Genomic DNA, 19,926 nt, shown 5'->3' on the forward strand with positions numbered 1-19,926 from the left:
GTTCACCCCGGACTGGTCGCCAGTCCGTTGCAGGGCCACCAGGAGCAATTATTAGGTTCAGTATCTTGCTCAAGGATACTTTGACATAGTCACCGGGGTAAGTGAGGATCGAACCAGCAGCCCTTCGTTTACTAGATGGCCACACTCCCTCTGAACCATTCTGCCCCTGTTAAGAACATGGATTAACAAAATAGTAAACCATCAACAAGGTTACCAGTTAGACTGAGTGAGCTCCTTGTACTGTATACCCCGCAGTTGAGAAGCAGTGTAGTTCATTTCCAGTATCATAAAACCTCACTGACTAATCTCTGACTATGATTATGACTATTTAATCTCCAACATGAAGCAGATTTTCAAACCTATTTATAACATATTTCTGATACAATCTCTATCATATACAACTTCAACGATACCATGAAAGGCCGTACATTCATTGTTGACCCAGTCCACACAAACACCAAAACTCACTGGTAAGGAAGTGTAATGACACAAAATGCTGGCATTTAGCCGCCCAAATGAAGAAGGAATGAAGGAGTAAACCAAACTGCTTTCTTGCTGCCAACCTGAAAGCCTTATATTGGATTTGCTGAGCAGAATATGGTCAGCTGGGTCTTGTTACAAACTTTCAAATCGTATTTCTCCACATACTTTCAAATGAAAGTTGTGACATAGAAAAGTCCAGTTGTCTCGATAGATTTGAGTAGGAGACGATTTGAAAAGCATCACTTTAAAACTTTGGAAAGGGATGTCTGCATTAACACCATCATCCATGTATTTCATCCCAGAACAGTCATTTCATTGTCTGGTGGTCATTAACTCATTCAACTTCAAATTAGAAACCCTGCATGTATGCCTCTGTCTGAGGTGTGTGGCGGCCACAGTGACCTCCATGTTTGACCACCAATATGTTTTCAGGTCATTCTCGAATTCCGTTGAGTCTTTGCGCGGTAATGGAGGACATTTCCTAAGGAGGTTCCTGAGATAATTGTGTTGACAACAACAAATGAATGAGCATGAAGAGTTAAGCTAAGAAAGTCATATCTTTGAGAATCTGGGATTCATCCATATTTTAATTCTTACATTTGCATTCATGTCCCATGGCTTGATCATGTCTTTGAGGGAAAATGTAATAACCATACAGTCTAAAACATCTGCTACAAATCAGCAGAAATCCACGTAAAAAAAAAATTGAATACAAAAACCCTGTGCACATTTCACAATATTTATGACAAGCTATGTGATTTGACCTGTTTTATGAAAGCAAATCCACATTAACCAAAAGAGCCTTTTCACAGTCAAGTTAAGAAGTAAATGAAAAATAAATAATAGTACCAACCAAGTTAAAGTTAACTCTTTGGAGCCCTGAAATGGATTAGATAGAGACAACAACAACATAGAATACCTGGCCACACTGAGGTCTTTTACCTAATTTCTCCTTCTAATTCAAATAAGAAAAAAACAATAATAATCCAGGTGTGGAAAATGCCATTATCAAATCCCACTATAAATTTCCTCGGTATATCGCTGCTTATAGAGCCACACTTTGGTCAACTTTGAAAATGTTTTATTAAATAAACAAGAATGTTCTTAAAGCCTAAATCATCGCTAGTTATCTTTTACCAGTAAGTCAATAAAAGTAACAGAAATTTATCAACGACTGATTGCTAAATGTATATTTATATATGTATATATAACGTCCATCGAGGGGAGGCTTGATTTAAGGCTGAATTTGCCGGAAAGGTTCAAAGTCAAAAGTCGGGCTCGAGGCGAGGGAGCACCGGGAGGATGAGGTTCCCGAACGAGGAATCCTGGGTGATAAAGAAGCCGGACGAGTGGCCGTGGGCGTGCTGCAGGGCGGCCTTCTGCTGGGCGGCGATGTGCTGCTGCTCGGCGCTGTCCCTCACCTCCTTCGGGCCGCCTCTGGAGGACAGAGGGATGTTGGCTCCGGGGCTGTTGATGGACTGGTTCTGCAGGAGCCGCCGCTTCTCCTTGTCCAGCTCTACCAGGATGGCCACTCGGGCCTTGTTGGAAAATCCTGGTCCTGGAGGGTTAGCAGCCATGTCAGCGTAGTAATGAGTGGTCCATACGGCGGACTCTTAAGAATGTTGACGTTATTATCGAGAAAACGTCGTTGTTAATGTGTACAACGAAAATGTGGTAATGCCTTTAAGTGTTCCTCGTCGTCGGTAAAAAGTTCCTTGGCAAGGCATGACACTTCCGACTCATCATTGGGCACTATTTCTTCTTCTTCCTCTTTTTTTTCGTTGTAAGACCGGGCTTTGATGCTCATTACCTCCACCTACCGGCATGGTGCAGAACAACAGAGGTTAGATTCTCCTGTTCGAGTGTTCGGTAACCGTTCTTTTGTGTTCGTTCGTTCGCAAATCTTATTTAGTAATATTAAATATCAGTAATTATTAGGGCCTGAGCCGGAAGGCACAACAGGCGAAGACCCTATTATGTTTATTATTATTATTATTATTATTATTATTATTATTATTATTATTATTATTATTATTATTATTATTATTAACAATAATAATCGAATTATTGTTATTATTATTGAGTATCTATGCTCCAAGTTGACAGGAATGTTGTTACTTCTCTTATAAACACAAAAATAATAACCAAATTTTGTTTCAACAAATTTTAAAGATGGCTTAGGGACAGAAGCAACTATACTAAAGAAAGGACTCCGAATGGATTCCTAAATTAAAATCTAATCAATAGCAAGAAATCTATGCCTGTATGTACTGGTGTCTTTCTTTGACTCTATTAGATCAACAACTTTTCATCAGGCAACAAAATTCATGCATTTTTAAATCAGGCAAATTGAGGGACTGCTGGATCAGTGATGGACAGTTTCAAGTCTGGGGTGTCAGGGCCGAGGGTAAGGGTGAGGGTCATTCAGTTCCATTGGCAGTCATTTTAAACGCATTGCACTGTAAATGCAATAAAAACGACTGTAAAGTGTTTTTATTGTGGGAGTCAGTGCACTTAGTTCATAGGACAGTGCAGTTCAAAACACCAAAATATCAGTGAAACACCCAGTGAATAGATAAATACTCTTAATTAAAGTGTCATGATGTGACAAATTAGTTTTTAAGGGTCAATAATTCAATGTCATATGTATGAGACAAGACAGGCGAAAAAAAAGCGAAGCACTTTAATTACATAAATTCTACACTAGGTGGCAGCAGCAGGTCAGGAATCTGCTCACTTTGGCAGGATGGGGAAATTGTGAGGAGCAGCAGTTAAAAGGCAGGGCAGTACAACTTGTTCTTTTGTTTTACTAGTTTGGTCGGTAAGATTAATCCATTATAAAAGCCTTTTACATTATTTAAATTGTATTTGAAATCCATTTTTCCCCTTGTGTGATGTAGAGTTGCTTCAGAGAACATCCATATTTATACATGTGATTGAGGATTATCTATCATGTACCCCAACATATTTCCATGGTTTTGCTTGAATTAACTTGCAATTGATGCTCTGACAACACAGTAAAAGCACAATTATTATTTAGTATTTATTAATCTTTTCAACATTTTTCTTAAATAACTACAGTACAGTGTACATGGTTCATTTCACTTGCATCCACAAATATCAAAGATATGTATAAGTTTCCAACATTATTTACATATGCACAGGAGGCATGTACACAAGGCGTTTGTGTGTGTGTGTGTGTCCCTCTGTGGGATTAAAGCTCACACGTTTTGGCTACAGCCTCAAGAGTTATGAGGAAAATGACAAAATCCAATGCTGAAATTTACAGGATGTACAGTTATTACAGTTGTCAAGTGAGAACAGCACAGTGTTGACATGCACAGTATCCTTTCCATCCGAACCTCCATGAGAAACAAGTGTGATATATATTTGAAAGAAAAAAAACGAATGGATGTTTGGGAATCTCTTCACATTGGCAACGTAGTTGTCAGACACATGAGGAAGATGTATGTATAACATAGGACACTGTATGTACAACGGTTCCATATCAATGGATATGAACTACAACAATCCGGTTCTCATTACAAGGATGAGATGATCATACAGCCTATCATGGTTGTTCCTTCAGCTAATACACATATATACAGAGATGAAAAAAAAAAAAAAACACATCCAAAAATAACCTCAGATCATTTTCTTCCCCACTGTTGTGTGCTTCCCTTTTCAAATGCATGTAAGACGGCGGCGTTGTTTTACTGTTGGACTTTTCCTCACTGTCAAATCTGAAGGAACTTTACGGGCCTTAAATACATTTAAATACTGCAAGAAGCATGGTTTCCCAATAAACATGAGTTCGGAACAGTAAAATTCAAACTAATAAATAGTTAATTACTGGTATCACTTAATTAGTACCGGCTGGAGTCACTGCATAGCTCAGTATTAAATCAGTGAGAACATTTTCAGTAAAGAACTTTTGCCTGTCTTCAGCAGCTGTCCTGTGAATTAACTGTGTAAAGCATTGTCGTGGTTATCTGTGCAAACTATCTGCATTTAGTCTTGTAGTGGTTTCAGTTCTGATGTGGAACAAAGAGATGCTTGCCATTACCCCTCTTTCAACGCCAGAGGGATGGCAACATCTGGCAGACTGTTTTCAGTAAACTACGAGTAAAACAAAAAAAAAGAGAGAAAAAAAAACACCAGTGAAAATGCACACCAGGTCAGTGAGTCGAGAGCATGTGACTTGGTGACGTGTTGGCAGAAATTAAGGCAGTTTGTTCAAGTTCTTCCAAGTGATGTCAACAAGTCAGAAGGACCAGGTTTTAGTGCAGGGCTCGAGATCATACTTGCTCCATGTGTTAAAGGAGGATGGAAATGGTTCCAGTTAGAAGCACCGGCACTGGCAGCATGGACACGTCATGTCCACTGCTCCCATCACATTTTATGGTTTTGTGCAATTTCAACTTGAAGCAAAAACCGAACCTTAAAAAGATATTTGCAGCACTCATACTTTGGACAAAAAAAACTAAGGCCTCTGAGACCTGAAGGATCCAAAGCAGACGAGTGTGTGTCCTGCTGGGAAGATGTCAGAAAGGCCTCGGCCTGGCAGGTTGCGTCAACGTGGAACAGCAGCAGCGGAACTGACAAGGCAGTGTCTGTATGATCCGACGGGTCCGGGTCCATTGGTCCCACCCAGTGCAAAATGTCAGTCTGATTGGTCTGCAGGTCTCTCAAGTGTGCTAAACCATGTTGGAGAGTTCTGTAGAGTCTGTTTCTGAGTCAGCTTCATCCCTGCAAGAGAAGAATGTCATCAGCTGCGGCTGTCCTTCCAGGACATGAAGGTAACAACACAACAGCAGCCTTACCTCTGCTCCTGCAGCAGCTTACGGTTGCCTTGCCTTCGCTCCTCATCGATTGGGTAAGTGTACAGGATGACCAGGCCGATGATGATGAGCGCTACAGGAGCGGCGGACACCAGCACTTTCAAGGTAATGTCCACTTCCTCTGGTTGGGAACAACCTCGAGAGATGTAGCCTGCGAAACTGAAACAGAAGAGATGTCGTTAGAAAGTAAACAGGCTGTCATGACGCGACTCACATCTTTGAGAATGTCCCACCAAATCACTGATCAAAGGTCAGCACTCTACTGTAAAATCATGTGACTGACACACACACACACACACACACACACACACACACACACACACACCTAAAATCTAATGGAAGGATTTGGTGCTTTGATGTGGGATTTGGATGATGGGAGCTTTGGATTAGCCTCATTCGTGATCTCATTGGATTGTGTCCACTTCAACATGAAAGACCAAAAAAACTTTGACTCAGTGACTAAAATGATGTTTTAGAAGATGTGTGTGTGTGTGTGTGTGTGTGTGTTGACTCACTCTAAACTGAGGGTGGAGATTCCCAGTGAGACTCCAGAGGCGAACTTGGTGAAGAAGACATAGAAGGAGTAGAAGAGGGCCTCGTGGCCGCTTGAGTCGGGGTTCTGTACTTGGAAGTCGTCAACAACGTCAGGTAGCATGGACCTGATAGATAAACACACTCAGTCAGACCTGCTTTATTGAGTGTATTCCATGTTTGTGTCCAGGGTGCTGAACAGGTGCATCTTACCAGGGCAGCAGGAAGGCTGAAGCCACACCAACCCCGGCGGCGAAGGAGACGATGTAGGTGACAATGAGGTTGCTCTTCAGACACACCACCAAGATCATGAAGGGGACCACTGACTGGAGACAAGAGGGACACATCAGATCACTTGAGTCCTGCAGAGGTTTACAGTCCGTAAAAAGCCTTGGATGCAGGGTTCAATCTTTACTTTATTCTGAAGTTATACGGGGGCACCCAAGATGAAAATCGTAATCTGGGCAAAGTCCACTTTGTTTTAAAGTCCAGGATTAGATCAAAAAGATGGACGCTACAGCATCAAGGAAAACTACTGAATCTCAGTTCTCCAATGATATAAGTTCGACTATGCTGCTGAGTGTGCATTGTGCCTCACAGACAACCCAAGAACATACACATATTAGATCTTTAATTGTCAGTGTGCAATGAATATCTATTCACTTTTTTCATGAAATAATGCACAATCCCGATGCTGTGCGTGTTGCATCTGACCTTTTTTTTTTTAACTAAAAGGTGCCATAATTTGGGAAAGTCAGTTGGCCCATGCAAGAAGTCAGCCGACTGTGACGGCAGCTTGTAGCGTGACATGTAACTGGCTTTGGGAGATGTAGTTCGCTCATGTTTTATTCCCATGAGCGCTTTGTAGCTCATTTCCAAAATCATTAACACTGTTGGAGGTCACTCGTGTCATATTTGTTCACATTGACTGACAGGCAAGTGAAATGGTGGTGCCGTAGAGACCACTGCACACGCAATATCCCCTCATTCCTGTCAATCTCACGGGCAATATAAGTGGTGTGTTTGGATGCGTGTGTGTGTTTGAGGATGTGACGAGGTGTCTTACCAAGCTGCCAGTAAAAACCGCCGTCTTCTTCCCAAAGCGGGTCAGAAAGAACTGCCAGAAAGGGATGGCCAGAGTCGCTGAGAGCTGAGGGAGGAAACATTCCGAGTCTGGTTAACCACCTGTTGTGCTTTCACACGCTCTCCTTCTCACACACACACACACACACACACACACACACACACACACACACCAACACCACAAACACCTTCTGCTGGAGGTGGGAATTATTTTGCAAATGCAGCAAGGGATGACCCTCAGCACGTTCCATAACAATGTCGGAAAGCACTATGTTGGACACATACTCAACATTCTTCAGCTTCTGTTTGGGGTTTAAAGGACTTTGAGGGAGGTGATGCTCATATCCGCCAAACACAACAGTGAAGATGGAAGACAATATGGCAGGACAAGCCTTCCCAAAACAAACTGGAGCTCAATGTGATGCACAATTCCAACCTAGGACTCTACAGGGGAAGAGAGAGTGCTGTGTGTGACCTCTGACCTCTTTGTGTTTGTATATGTAAAGATAACAAAAAGCAAGAGTGCAACTGTGTTTTCCCACCTTTTCAATGAAATGTTATGCTAAGAGAAACATCCCGCCTGTCTTGCCTGCCTGCCCGTGTGTGTGTGTGTGTGTGTGTGTGTGTGTGTGTGCTGGAGTCCAGTTTGAACTTTAACAACAAAACAGCCAATACCACAAACAACATCCTCTGGCCTATTGGCTTCAGACAAAATGATCACAATGGTTGTGAGACTGAGAAGCCAAACACAGCTCAGGAAATCTAGCAGTTTATTCAATTATTCTGCTGCGTAATTACACAAAAAATACCAAACGACATGTTGTTGTTTTGTTTTCTTGTTTTTTACAGCATGTGTCATATAAGCGGGTAGAAGATGGTTGTTTTTGTGAGTAACTATTAGATTAACTCCCTCCTGCTCTCACACGTTCCCTGTCATGTGAATGTCACTGTTCCATCCAGTAACTGACAAAAGTCATCACATAAAGCCTGTTGACCGTTTATGTCGGTCCACTTATGCTCTCAGATTAATCTCCTCAGATTACTGAGGGGAAGTATTAGGATCTTGTATTAACTTTATAAGGGCCTGTTTCTCTGAAAGCCTTTATAAAGTCATTTCACTACATAAAATGTACTTCACAAAAGGTCAAATCACTGGCTTCATAATCCTTCCCATAAAGTAAAGGATCATAGCATGTAATCTTTTCAACCCTGCTAACCTGGACTTTCTCACCCTACACAGGCCTCCACACATATGAATTCATATCAGGATGTGATGGCTGTGAGAAACCTCTCTCTGGGTGCAGATTTATAGAAAGACAGATGGATGTTCTTGTTTCTAAGTGTTGCAGCGGCTCCATCACTGTCTGTGGGAATGGGATGGCATTCAGGCAGTCTCGTCTGAGTGGACACAGATTATGGAAATGGACAGCCAGGAGCCCCTGTTGTCTAATGGAAAGCAGGCTAGCCTTGTGATTGGAGACAATTTATGTATGGCCCTGGGAGGGATGCTTTTGTCTGCACTCTGAAGCCAAGAGCTTAACTTATTCTCCAGAAATGGGCAGCTTAGCATTTCAAATACTGAGAGAAAGTCTGATGTTGTTATGGTAACGTTGTAGCTATCACGAGGTAAATTAAAAAAAAAAACCTGAGAGGAAAATAAATGAATAAATAAATTTTAAAAAAGCGAACAAATCTCCAAATGTCCCAACGTTTTTGGGCTTGGGTAAAGTAGAAAAGTTAAAGAACAAACAAAAGGTAAATGCAGATAAATGATGAGGTTCTTCAATCACACGATAATACAAGTCATCAGGCCCAGTTCCACCAGCACATAGCTGGAATGTGAGTTGTTGGAAACTCTCCGCCAAAACGGTTTGTATCCATCCCGTTTGTTTGGAGGTTCGACTGGCGCTCTTTTGCTTCGTCTTAACTTCGCACAACAGGAGTGGATGGAAAGTGCATAGGTTTGCATGTTCTTTTGCAGAAATTTCTGAAAATTCCATCAAGTATTGCAACACATTTGAATGACAACCTTAGTTGTGTGTGCACTCACCATGATGACCAGCAGAATATTCTGAAAGTCATTCCTGAAACCCAGAGTGTAGCTGCAGAACAGAGCAAAGTTTCCCTCCAAGAGCTGTCAAAAGAAAGACACAGCCTCAATCAATTTTGTACTCGCACACACATAAGCACACAGACGCTTAACATTTTACACAAAAAGGAAAAAAAATAAATATCTGATAGCCCCCTATACTGTACGTGAAGGTGTCTGTACACACCATGAAAGCCAGTGAGGTGAAGAGGAAAACCATGACCAGTTTGGCGTACGGGCCGTGTCCCATCACCAGTCTGATCCCCTGGAAGAAAGACATGGGCTCGTTTCTGGGACGACAAGACTCTAGATGGAGGAGAGATGGGGGAGAAATGAATTAAATCAACTTCAATCAATTCTAATCCCGATTCCCCTTAACACGCCACAGACACGTCTGTTAGTCCTGTCGTCGGACAGGAAACAAAGACTCATTCATTATACAAGACCAGGCTCGGTAACATGAAAAAAAGGTCGGATTCCACTGTTAAGTTGAACATGTTTTCCTGTGATAATGACAGCTAGAGTGAAGGCTCGAGCTTTTACCTTTTTGTTCTCTCACGCCGAAGAATAGAATGATGGCACAGAGGATATAAATCAAGCAGATGACCCCAGAGGCAATCATGTAGGCAGCTCTCTGTCGGGGAGGAAAAAGAAGTAAGTGAATGTGTTGGCCCTGCAATGGACTGGCGACCCGTCCAGGGTGAACCCCGCCTCTTGCCCAAAGTCTGCTGGGATAGGCTCCAGCACCCCTGCGACCCCTAACAGGATAAGCGCTAGAAAATGGATGGATGGATGTGCTGGTACAGTAATGTTGTTACTAGCCTTAGCAGCCAAAGATTTAAGTAATAAACACAAGGGTGTGTACCGTGTGCTCCAGGGAGATGACAGGCTCAGTGACGTTGAGGCCAGACATGGAGAGGTTGCTCACTTCAGTCAACATATCACTGGGTGCTGGGAAGCAGGGGGCGTTGGCCATGCCGACTATCTGTCCCTGGATGGCCGTACCTAGAACAGTGCCTAGAACTTCCACCGTCATCCCTGGTTGGAGGACATGTTGAGTTAGGAGTCAACACTCAAAGACTCACTTTCGAAAGTTCATTTTATCAGGATTGTGATACTGACGGTAGGCTGTGGCCGAGTCTCTCTCTTTCTGCTCTGAGCTGATGAACATGGTGAGAGCCGAGTACGGAACATGGAAACACTGAAGGAACACAGCAGGAGTTACACGGTGAGAGAAATCAAACAAGACTGGCAGAGAGGTCAAGGCCACTTGAGTTCGTGTCACTTTTACATTGCTCCTATAAGTATAGATCAGCTTGGGGGGGGGGGGGACCCATACAAATCTTCATTATGGTTACTTCATGTCATCAACTTAGTTGCTGAACACATGAACATGGATGACCACAGTCCAACGACTGATCTTATTCTAAATAAGACAAGACTTCTGATAAGGTAGGACTTTCTCATAGAACCATCAGTTCATATTAATGTTTATACACACTAGAGCAAATTTGTTGTGTTACTACATTCTACAACGTCATTTCTTCCAGAATTTGACCCCAAACTGTCTATCATGGTGTTACTGTGGTACATTTGATTTCTTGCTAATAATGACGAACAGTCTTCTAAGACTTGAGTTTGCATTACTAGCTGGAAACTGGACCATGAATCATAAGGCAGTTTGACTGATGAACGTGTAGCATCCAGTTTGGACTTTAACTAATTCATGCTTACCATAAGACCTTATTTGAGTTAAGATTATGCTGTTTACATGTTCTATGTCTAATTCAGTCTACTGTGTTAATCATACTGACATGGGAATATCCCAATCCATGTAAACGTAGCCACTGGGGAGCGGGAGAGGGTGTGACAGCTGCATGATCCATGACGGTAGAGTATTCATCGTAAGTGTGAGTGTGTGTGTGTGTGTGTACATGTACACAAGTACAAGGGTCTCATACTCACAGTTTGAAGACTCTGGAAGAGACAGTAGAAGAAAAGGTACCAGATGACTTTGCCGTTCTCAAAGGGAGGAACGTACCATATAAGGAAGTAAGAGAGTACGGCCAGAGGGGTTGAGAGCACAATCCTACGGAAGGAAAAGAGAGAAACAAGAAAACAGTGGATGAAAACGTGATCCCACTGAAGCACAAAACACTCCGACAAAGTCTTTACGAGGACAGAGGCCACTCATTACATAACATATTGTAGCCATCTCTATTCAGTCTGAGCCAACACTCTCAGCTCTGCTCTGTAAGGCGTTTCACATTTGTAACCGTTTTATCATCACTGGCAGAGACACAATGCCACTGCTGGTGTGCACCGAAACAGGTTGTGATACTTGCACTTCAAGCAGGGCTGGATTAGAGGTTTATGGGAAAACACAACACTGCCACACAAAACAAAACTTGCTGCCCACGTGCCCTCTAGTGTGGAGGACTGATTACGGTGGTCTATAAATGGGGCACAATGAGGACCGGCCCTGGGAATGAACACGTTGTTTACAAACAGATAAGCGCTACCCTGCACTTCTCCTTACATGTGTATCATCATGTACAATCACACCATGAGCTCATTTTAAGAGGACAAAAATCCTGAGGAATGACTCAGGAGCGGAATTCCTTTGGTCATTTCCTACCCTTGTTCCTCTTCCTATGGTCAGATCGACACCCACCAATCAGATACTGTGAATGAAACCTCGCCTTAGGAAATAAGAGTCAGGCCATCTGGGTGCATAAAATGACCAATCCTTACCAAATAGGATATGACGATAGAGGATAACGGCATGCCAGTACTGAATAAACCAAACATATTCAATAGTTCCTGTAATGGCACCAGCTAATATCTCATCAAAGTGGTCAGCAGCTGAACAGCCTTAATGTCAGACTCAAGAGGAATCAATTCAGGTGCGTTAAGAAGGCTTTAATAAATGATCTGACTGCACTGGTGTGAAGACAATGTGCAAGTGTGAGCAAGTTGAAGCTTTATCCAACCCCAGATGGCATTACGCCTTGGAATGCATTTTTTTTAATTCACTCCCTTGGTAAAACATGAGACGATCAAGCATCTAATCAGATAGGACACGTGTCTTGATGTAAAAAGAATGAGTACAACGCTGGTTTTGGGAGTAGCTCTCAATTACTCAATTCTCAACGACTCATGAAAATCCCATCTGTGTAATTGGCGACACAGAGGTAGCATTTGTGCTGTGTTTGTGGTATTGCAGGAACATAGTGGGCCATATAAGCTCAGGCCCCTCCTGCAGCCACATGTAAATGTCCTCGGAAATAGTTTTGCTGACTAGAGAGGAGTGACTGGCTGAGCAGGTGACAACTTGTAGTGTGGAGCCAATTAACTCTTGTTCTACGGCCTGAAAGAGAAAAAAGATGATAGTAACTATCTGTAATGATCTACGACCCGACTCTACCACCTACTGATCTTTTTTGATGCCTGAACCATCTCCTGCTTCAACATTTACTTGATGGGGTTGTCAATATTTGCTGAAAGCAAAATTAACACTCATTTGACAAAAAAACAGCAAGTGCTCACAGAAACAAAACTGAGTGCATGTTTCAGAAATAGCAGGGAAACCTGTCACTTGTGACTCGCCCAGGAGCTCTGCAGCAACAGTACGACTATCCTCTGCTGCTGCTGCTCCGCGATATGAACTGCAGTAACCTCTTGGATTCCTCAGTCACTCTTTAAAAATTCTCGCAAGGCCTGCAGAGCTGACAGCTAAGACACCATTGGCTCACATAGGTGGTGTGTTGTGGGCTGGACCAATGAGAGGCAACCCCACTAATCTACCCTCCCCCCCTCCCAAATACAAAGCCTTGAATATGGAGCCATTAGGCCTCCGCCTTTCTGCTGCTTCCTCCTCCCTCTACGGCATCCCTAAACAACACACATCTTTTCACATCTTCACGACTGACCTGACCGTAATTTGACAGAACATGCCGATCATTCTTCCATCATTTCCTCGTCTCAGAGACAAAATAAAGATGTATGTCTCACACAAGCAGCATATAACATGACCCGCTTCTTAAAGATTCGCATGTTAGCTGCTCAACACTGGATGAATGCTGAACAGCACCCCTGGAGCACATCAACTCAATCATACTCAAAAACTAATTTGATCCATTTAATCTGCTTATTAAAAAGGCCCATGCCGTAAACAAAATTGCAGAATTTCAACATTTGATTATGTGTTCAGAGAACACCAGATTGATAAAACGATATATCCATCTGCGTAACAGGGGATCTTTCGAATGCAGCAAACTGCATGATTGAATTAAGCAGCAATCTATCATCAGCAGAGTCGATCGTCATTTTGAGCTTTTGCACAACATGAGATCCACATTTAGTTTCCTGCTTCTGTTCCTGTGTCATTTTCTACAGAAACCAACAACCACATATCTTGTCTAGTAACGTCTGCTTTGGTGTCTCTTTTTGCAGACTAGTTAGCTAAATAGTGGCAGCAACTCCAGCAGCCTGATTGTATCTATCTAGTCCTTTTTGATGATGATGTGGCATGTGATTTGCTGCCTGCACATGACTTGCAGATACTCCAGCAGCCTGCATGCTCGCGGTCATATGGAAATGACTCCAAAATTACATCTTTGTAGGGAACATTTTGATGTGTTTAACTGTTCTAGTTTTTAGTTTCTGTCCACAGCTCCTCTGAGGAACTGCAACCAGACAACGTTGTTTTCAATACAGCACCCAAGGGATCATTAATTGAAGAAAGCTTGATTGGGTTCATCTCCCAGTTGTGCCCCTTGGTGAATGAGGCATACACGTGTCACAGGCAATGTAAGAAATTAAATATGTTAAGCAAGCAGACACCGGGTGAACACTCATCACCTCTTTGTGGTGCTCATTATGGGGCTGCACTTTGGTGAATCCCATCCTCCTGTGGTCTTTCTCCTCTTTCACAGTATTGCACTCTACTTCCACTGGGCCACAAATGTCCTCTCTGCACCCACATGCCCCAGCTTCAGATAGACAGTGGCACTAAAACATCTTCTATGTTGACAGGGGACTAGCAGCCATTTCTAAAACCAGCAGCTCCCCCTGAAACCCTACGCCTGTGTCCTTTATACCCTCTGACATGGGCAGAAAGCCCCTTCTGACTGGATGCAATTTCTGATGAGGTAGGAACCAAGTCATAATCTGGTACTCATGGAAGAACATAGAAATGAGGAGATCAACCCACAATGTTGGCTGCTCAGATACTGAGCGGCATGAGAGATGTGGGGGAGGTACGTAGCCACTAAAAAGAACAAGGTCAGTAACCTTTTCATGAAAAAGGCCTGAAGCATTACGGGCTTCCCACTCCCTCACTCACTGCCACACACAGACAAAGATGCAAGAGGGGAATCACAGAAACTATGCTGATCGTACAGAAAGATTTTTTTTTTTTTTTTATAAACCAGTGTTCAAATATAAATAAATGGCAGTACAATAAATCCAACATTTTAAAATGAACTCACTACTCATGTCTCAGTAGTGGGCAGGGAACCTTAAATTTGCTTTGTTAATTACAACTAAACAGCTCAGTATGTCACACTGAGGTTTTTTCAGTAGGATATTTAATGGCTACTATGTATAGCAGAGCTTGGTTTGGGGGTGGGTGTGAGAAATATAGAGGGGCGGGGCTTGAATGGACAGCCACACATGTGTGGGCAATGAGGAAACAGCAGAGCAGTAATTGCATCAGCATGACCCACTGTAACCCCCCTCGTGAGATGACGAGCAACCCAAGCACGTGACCCCGCCCCTAAACACAGACCATTGCAAAATCGTAACACTTCCACTAACAGCTCTGACTCACCAAAGGCTGAAGTCAGGTGCCCAATCAAGTATTTCCAAAAGCAAATATGTAACAAACCTCAGCTACATTATAATGAGGTGTGTTTAACATCTGATTTCCTTAACACACCTCACATGTTCTGCACTTCTTTTATTTTTTCCATGGACTCACCAGGGCAGCATGCGGCCAAAACGTGTCCATGGGCTTCGGGAGACCAGGAAGCCCACTGTGGGGTCTGTAACTGCATCCCAGGCTCGCCCCACAAACAAGATAATGGAGGCGTAAAAGGGATCCAACTGCCAAAAAAGAAGATTTAAAGATTAAAGCAACTGCAACAGGACATGTGAAGTGTCAGTTCACTGAATAGATTATTTCCTAGGATTTCCTGGCACAAGTAAATGGTCCATTCTGTGGAACTGTGACAAAAGCTGACAATCTACTCATCATCTGTGAATGAAGATCTTAGTCACTGACAAGGAGTGCAGCAGGTTTGTAAAAAAGGTGTGTGGGCGTATAAAAAAATGACAGAGAAAGAGGTTTTAGATTATAGCACTAAGAAAATAACTTGAAATAATGAGGGGGCACTTGGACTTGTCTGCTATTCATCCACCATTGTCTAGAGGACACAGTGGGACTGGAGGCCCGCCTGGATGAGTGTTTCACTCCTGACTGTACAATCTACACCATGCTGTGTCGTACAATAGACTCTTAATCAACAACCTTGCTAGCTAGAAAAAGCTAAACCCTGGGAAGCCGCTGACTCGCATGCCGTCTTAGCCTTAGCCATCAGATTAACGTCTGAGCCCATTAAATCGAACACCATCTCATAGTTCAACCATCAAAGCCCCCCCCCCCACACACACACACACACACACACACAAGCCTTTGAATGTTACAGTGGATCCAATCAAAGACTGACTAATGGAAATGAAGGAGAAAATTTTTCCACCTCTTTGTTATTCCATGGCAGACGCTGTTTTATTGTTTGGTCACAATGTCCGGCATGAGAAAGGTGATGTTAGGGCACAGGGGGATCATGCACAAGTCCCTGCTGGCGTTTGCATCTTTAAAAACCACCTGAAATATCGTGGCAAGTGGGCACAGAGTATTGGAAAGTGCTGGACAGAGTCTTGCCAGTGAGGACAGCGGTGTGGCTATTTAGGCTTGTGTTATTGAAGTGACCTTAAATGTGATCGTGCAGTTCTGAGGTCAACTCACCTGTGCTACATCCAGGAGATAGATCTGCAGGAAGAAGCCTAAGGCACATCCTGTGATTTGGTAGGGTGCCCCTCCGATGGCATAGCAGATCTTGTTGCAGACCGATAACGTGTTCCTATGCTCATGCTGGGGGACGACAAGAACAAGAAACAGAAAAAAACACAAATTAATGGAGGGGAAAAATTCAGAGAAGAGCATATTTTAGAAAAACAATTATTTTTATACTCCTAGATAGAGCATTGTACTGTTGAATAAAGTGGTTCCAGTGCACTTTAAGTTATTCTCACACATTAGCAGGACCTTGCCAATTTCTTTAACAAAACTCCCTGCTCCTTCAATCTCTCCTATTTTGCCTAAAATAACAACACATTCTGCCACACTCGGACTGTCGCCTGGATTCTTAATCACCCGAGTCTTTACACCCAGACAGCTTTTCTGGCAATAAGCTAACTATTACGTCCCTGAGTTTGGCAGAGTCAGGGACCGCCACTGGGAGACAAGAATCCCTTGGTTTTCAATAAGAAGCGTTCATTTTACTCCATTTTCTCCGCTGTAGATGTAATTAATTCCTTGACTGACAGTAAACAACTGCCCTAATAGCTACACAAATCTATGTTATGCAGTGCCAGGTCATGAAAACACCATGGTGTCCCACACATACACCAGCAGCTCAAAGCCAGGGTGACTACACTTTGGCAGCGACCTGAACTGACTACATACACACACAAGAACCTGAAAAGAAACCCCACCCTTGTCCCGACCAATCAAAATGTTATATTTGGTGCCGCCTTGTACTCATCAGTTGTTAGCTACAAAAATATATTTTCCACGACTGTTATTCTCAGACAAACTTGTGTCATAAAATCATGAGCTCTTTACAACCACCCTGGTCCGGCGGCACATTCCTCTAAAGTCCCAAGAACCACCACTTCTTTTTGGATCCGTCCAAGACACAAAGCAGAACCGAGAATCCAACCGAGTAAACTAACCTGTCTTGTTGACACATTCAACCAAGCCTTGTTTAGGTGACAAAACGCTGAGACAAAATGAGCTCCTGGCACCGTTAACATGGAGGAGTATTCAAATTTGAGTGACTGCACACAATGGCTGGCATTACGGCAGTTGAACCATCTGGTGGGTTAGGATGTATCCATGCATGGAAGTGAAGACGAGAATTTGATCACACCATGCAATACTCAATTCACAACAACCTCTGTAGAGAGGAAGAAAATCATACGCCTGTAGAGCATCTGTGACTAAAATCATCTTGAGCCAAGACAGTGTGACAGCCCTTTTTTTCTCCTTGTTTTAAAACAACATTTCAGTGAGTTTTCTGTTGTGTTATGCATGAATTCATGAACATATTAGTGTGGCAGTGTGCATTAAAGCTAGCCTCTGTTCAAATGCTCCTTTATGCCAAACACATTATAATTGTTTGACATTGGAGTGCAGTAGGAATGTATGCTGGAGCCATTTTCAAGAAATTGGACAGTTTTCCTTATATGGGACTTTAGTCTAATTAAAAAAAAATCTATATCTATCTAGATATATATATATATATATATATATCTAGATAGATCTATCTAGATAGATATCGATATATATATCGATATCTATCTAGATAGATCTATCTAGATAGATATCGATAGATCTATCTAGATAGATCTATCTATCTATAGATATAGATAGATAGATATATAGATAGATATATACACACACATACATATACATACACACATATATACATATATGAATACATGTCGCTACCGTGAGTAATGATATAACAGCAGACCACTGCAGAATGATAGAATGTTTACAGAGCATACTAAGTAACAATTACAGCTGTGCTTTACAAATTACAATACACTCAGGAGTGCGGAGATGGTTCGCATCTGCAGACAGAAACAGAGATTTGTATTAAATGTGCTCTGCTTGCTTGCTCCTTCACAATCTGACACGTCGCCTTGGAGGGTGCAGCCTGTCGCATTCACGTTGCAAGAAATGTGGGAACTTTCACCACATAATGAACCGGAAGACGAAATTAAGCTGCGTTTTTCTTATTTTACAACTAAAATGTAAAATAACATGTAAGTCTGCTTCTGAAATTAAACGGTCCTCATCATATTTACAATGTGTACTATTCCGCTGGCATGTGCAGGACTACACAGCCAAAAATACGAGCTTGAGTTGAGAACCAGAATGCAGCACTGAAATTGGGCGAAAATTGTAAGAAAAATGACATTAATTTTGTATTTGTGTTGTTGAAGAACTACACCCGAATTAATACACTCAAAATTCCCTGTTGGTGCTCTAATTTGTGTATAAATTTTATTTCAAATTGATTAAAACATTGTGCCTCCACGAAATGGATGAATGTGCTGAACTCTGGCAGGCACACCAGGCCATATTTATCTTAAAGACAACTATTAATAATGAGGAAGAGTGGTATCTGCAGGACTTAAATTTAGCTCAGTGCATTTTTTCTGGGGGGGGGGGGGGTGGACTGACAGCCACTTGTATTACAGACCAAACAAAAATTAATTCTGACATAAACTTCCTATATTAATTTGAGCCAAACATGGTCTTACGACTCGTAGCATGATTTAAATAAATTGGAGACTGGCTCGTGCACTGAGACTACAAGAGAGGGGGATTTTATTTTTTTTTCACTGAGAATTAAGACGATATACACGGACTTCATCTGAAATTTTTTAACTGAAATAGGGAATCAGTTTTTTTGACTCACAAATGAGACTCGGGTCGTCTTGCTAGTTCCTGTTTAGGACACTACAACGGGCACGCGCGCCTAGCTAATAACGTACGAGACTCACTCATTTTGAAATGTCAATTTACCGGTGTGTGTGAGTGTGTGTGAGTGAGCGACAGTGAGTGTGTGTGAGTGAGCGAGAGTGAGCGACAGTGAGTGTGTGTGAGTGTGCTCGGTCCATTCAAACATATGTAAAAACCCGCTTTCCATTCATTCTGCTCTCTCTGGTAGGGTAACTTTAGCTTCAGGGCAAACCCGTCGGTAAAACCTAATTTTGAATAAATGAATGAACCTACCTTCCTGGCGAGCTTGATGCCATCGGAGCTGACTGGTTTATTCAACAAGGAGGCGTTGGAGTATTGCTCACCTCCTTCTCCTTTTGCCATAGCAGAATAAATCGTTGTACAGTTGAACTTGGCACAAAACGGTAGAAAGATCGAACAGTCTGTCGATTAGGTGGGATTAGACACGTCCAACGTTGTGGTGGTGGCAGTCACTACAATCAGATAGAAAACTGAAAGGATGCAGACGTAGGGAGGGTGGATGTAGTCATGTTTGAGAGCTCCCCGCCCATTTTCTAACGTGCCATTCACCCCATTTTTGCCCCGCCCACCCGAGACACGTCAGCCCAGACGCTCGCGCTGATCTTACACTCATCTCCAAAATATTTTCCTCCTTTCGGAGTGTTACGACCGATCTGTTAACCCCTGACGCGACGACCTCAGTGTGAAGGCTCCTTCGCCCTGGAGTGGCCATGGAGAGAGGGTTTGCGTTGGAATAGAGGGAATATACAGTGTGTATATAGTAAAGACAACTTCTTTCAGAGAGAAAAGAAAAATCTAATAATTCTTTTCAGGCCCTGAGGTACAGCTATTTCGCACAATTGAGGTCCCAAGACTTAATCTACTCCCTCATTTTCACAAAATACAAATTATCCTGCCAGATTAATTATTTGGAGGCTGTAAATTATAATTTCAATTCAATTAATTTGCAGCCATGAGATACGACTTGTCTTTCGTACCATTATTTTGAGGACACAAGACACATCTTGTTCAATACATTTAATTAATTTGTGTCCTTGAGAGATACTGTGACTTGTTCT

The 19,926-nt window shown here is 42.4% G+C and overlaps 2 protein-coding genes across 2 annotated transcripts; both read right to left on the reverse strand.

Moving 5' to 3' along the window:
- Window positions 1-873: 873 nt before the first annotated feature.
- Window positions 874-2,265, reverse strand: LOC147240997 (SOSS complex subunit C-like). The gene has a single exon (XM_086193166.1). The coding sequence runs from the start codon at window positions 2,058-2,060 to the stop codon at window positions 1,749-1,751; it is 312 nt and encodes a 103-aa protein (XP_086049292.1). The 5' UTR covers window positions 2,061-2,265; the 3' UTR covers window positions 874-1,748.
- Window positions 2,266-3,508: 1,243 nt separating this feature from the next.
- Window positions 3,509-19,378, reverse strand: mfsd2ab (MFSD2 lysolipid transporter A, lysophospholipid b). Its single transcript, XM_086193793.1, has 14 exons — window positions 19,121-19,378; window positions 16,058-16,183; window positions 15,011-15,135; window positions 10,993-11,116; window positions 10,150-10,228; window positions 9,893-10,065; window positions 9,571-9,661; window positions 9,215-9,333; window positions 8,989-9,072; window positions 6,922-7,005; window positions 6,069-6,181; window positions 5,840-5,983; window positions 5,307-5,483; window positions 3,509-5,232 (listed from the first exon to the last, which is right to left on the reverse strand). The coding sequence occupies exons 1-14, from the start codon at window positions 19,208-19,210 to the stop codon at window positions 5,181-5,183; spliced, it is 1,581 nt and encodes a 526-aa protein (XP_086049919.1). The 5' UTR covers window positions 19,211-19,378; the 3' UTR covers window positions 3,509-5,180.
- Between the last annotated feature and the right edge of the window lie 548 nt (window positions 19,379-19,926).

Source organism: Aulostomus chinensis, chromosome 22 (assembly GCF_037954235.1).
Source record: "Aulostomus chinensis isolate RoL2024-O1b breed Wild chromosome 22, RoL_Achi_v1.0, whole genome shotgun sequence".
Classification (NCBI taxonomy): Eukaryota; Metazoa; Chordata; class Actinopteri; order Syngnathiformes; family Aulostomidae; genus Aulostomus; species Aulostomus chinensis.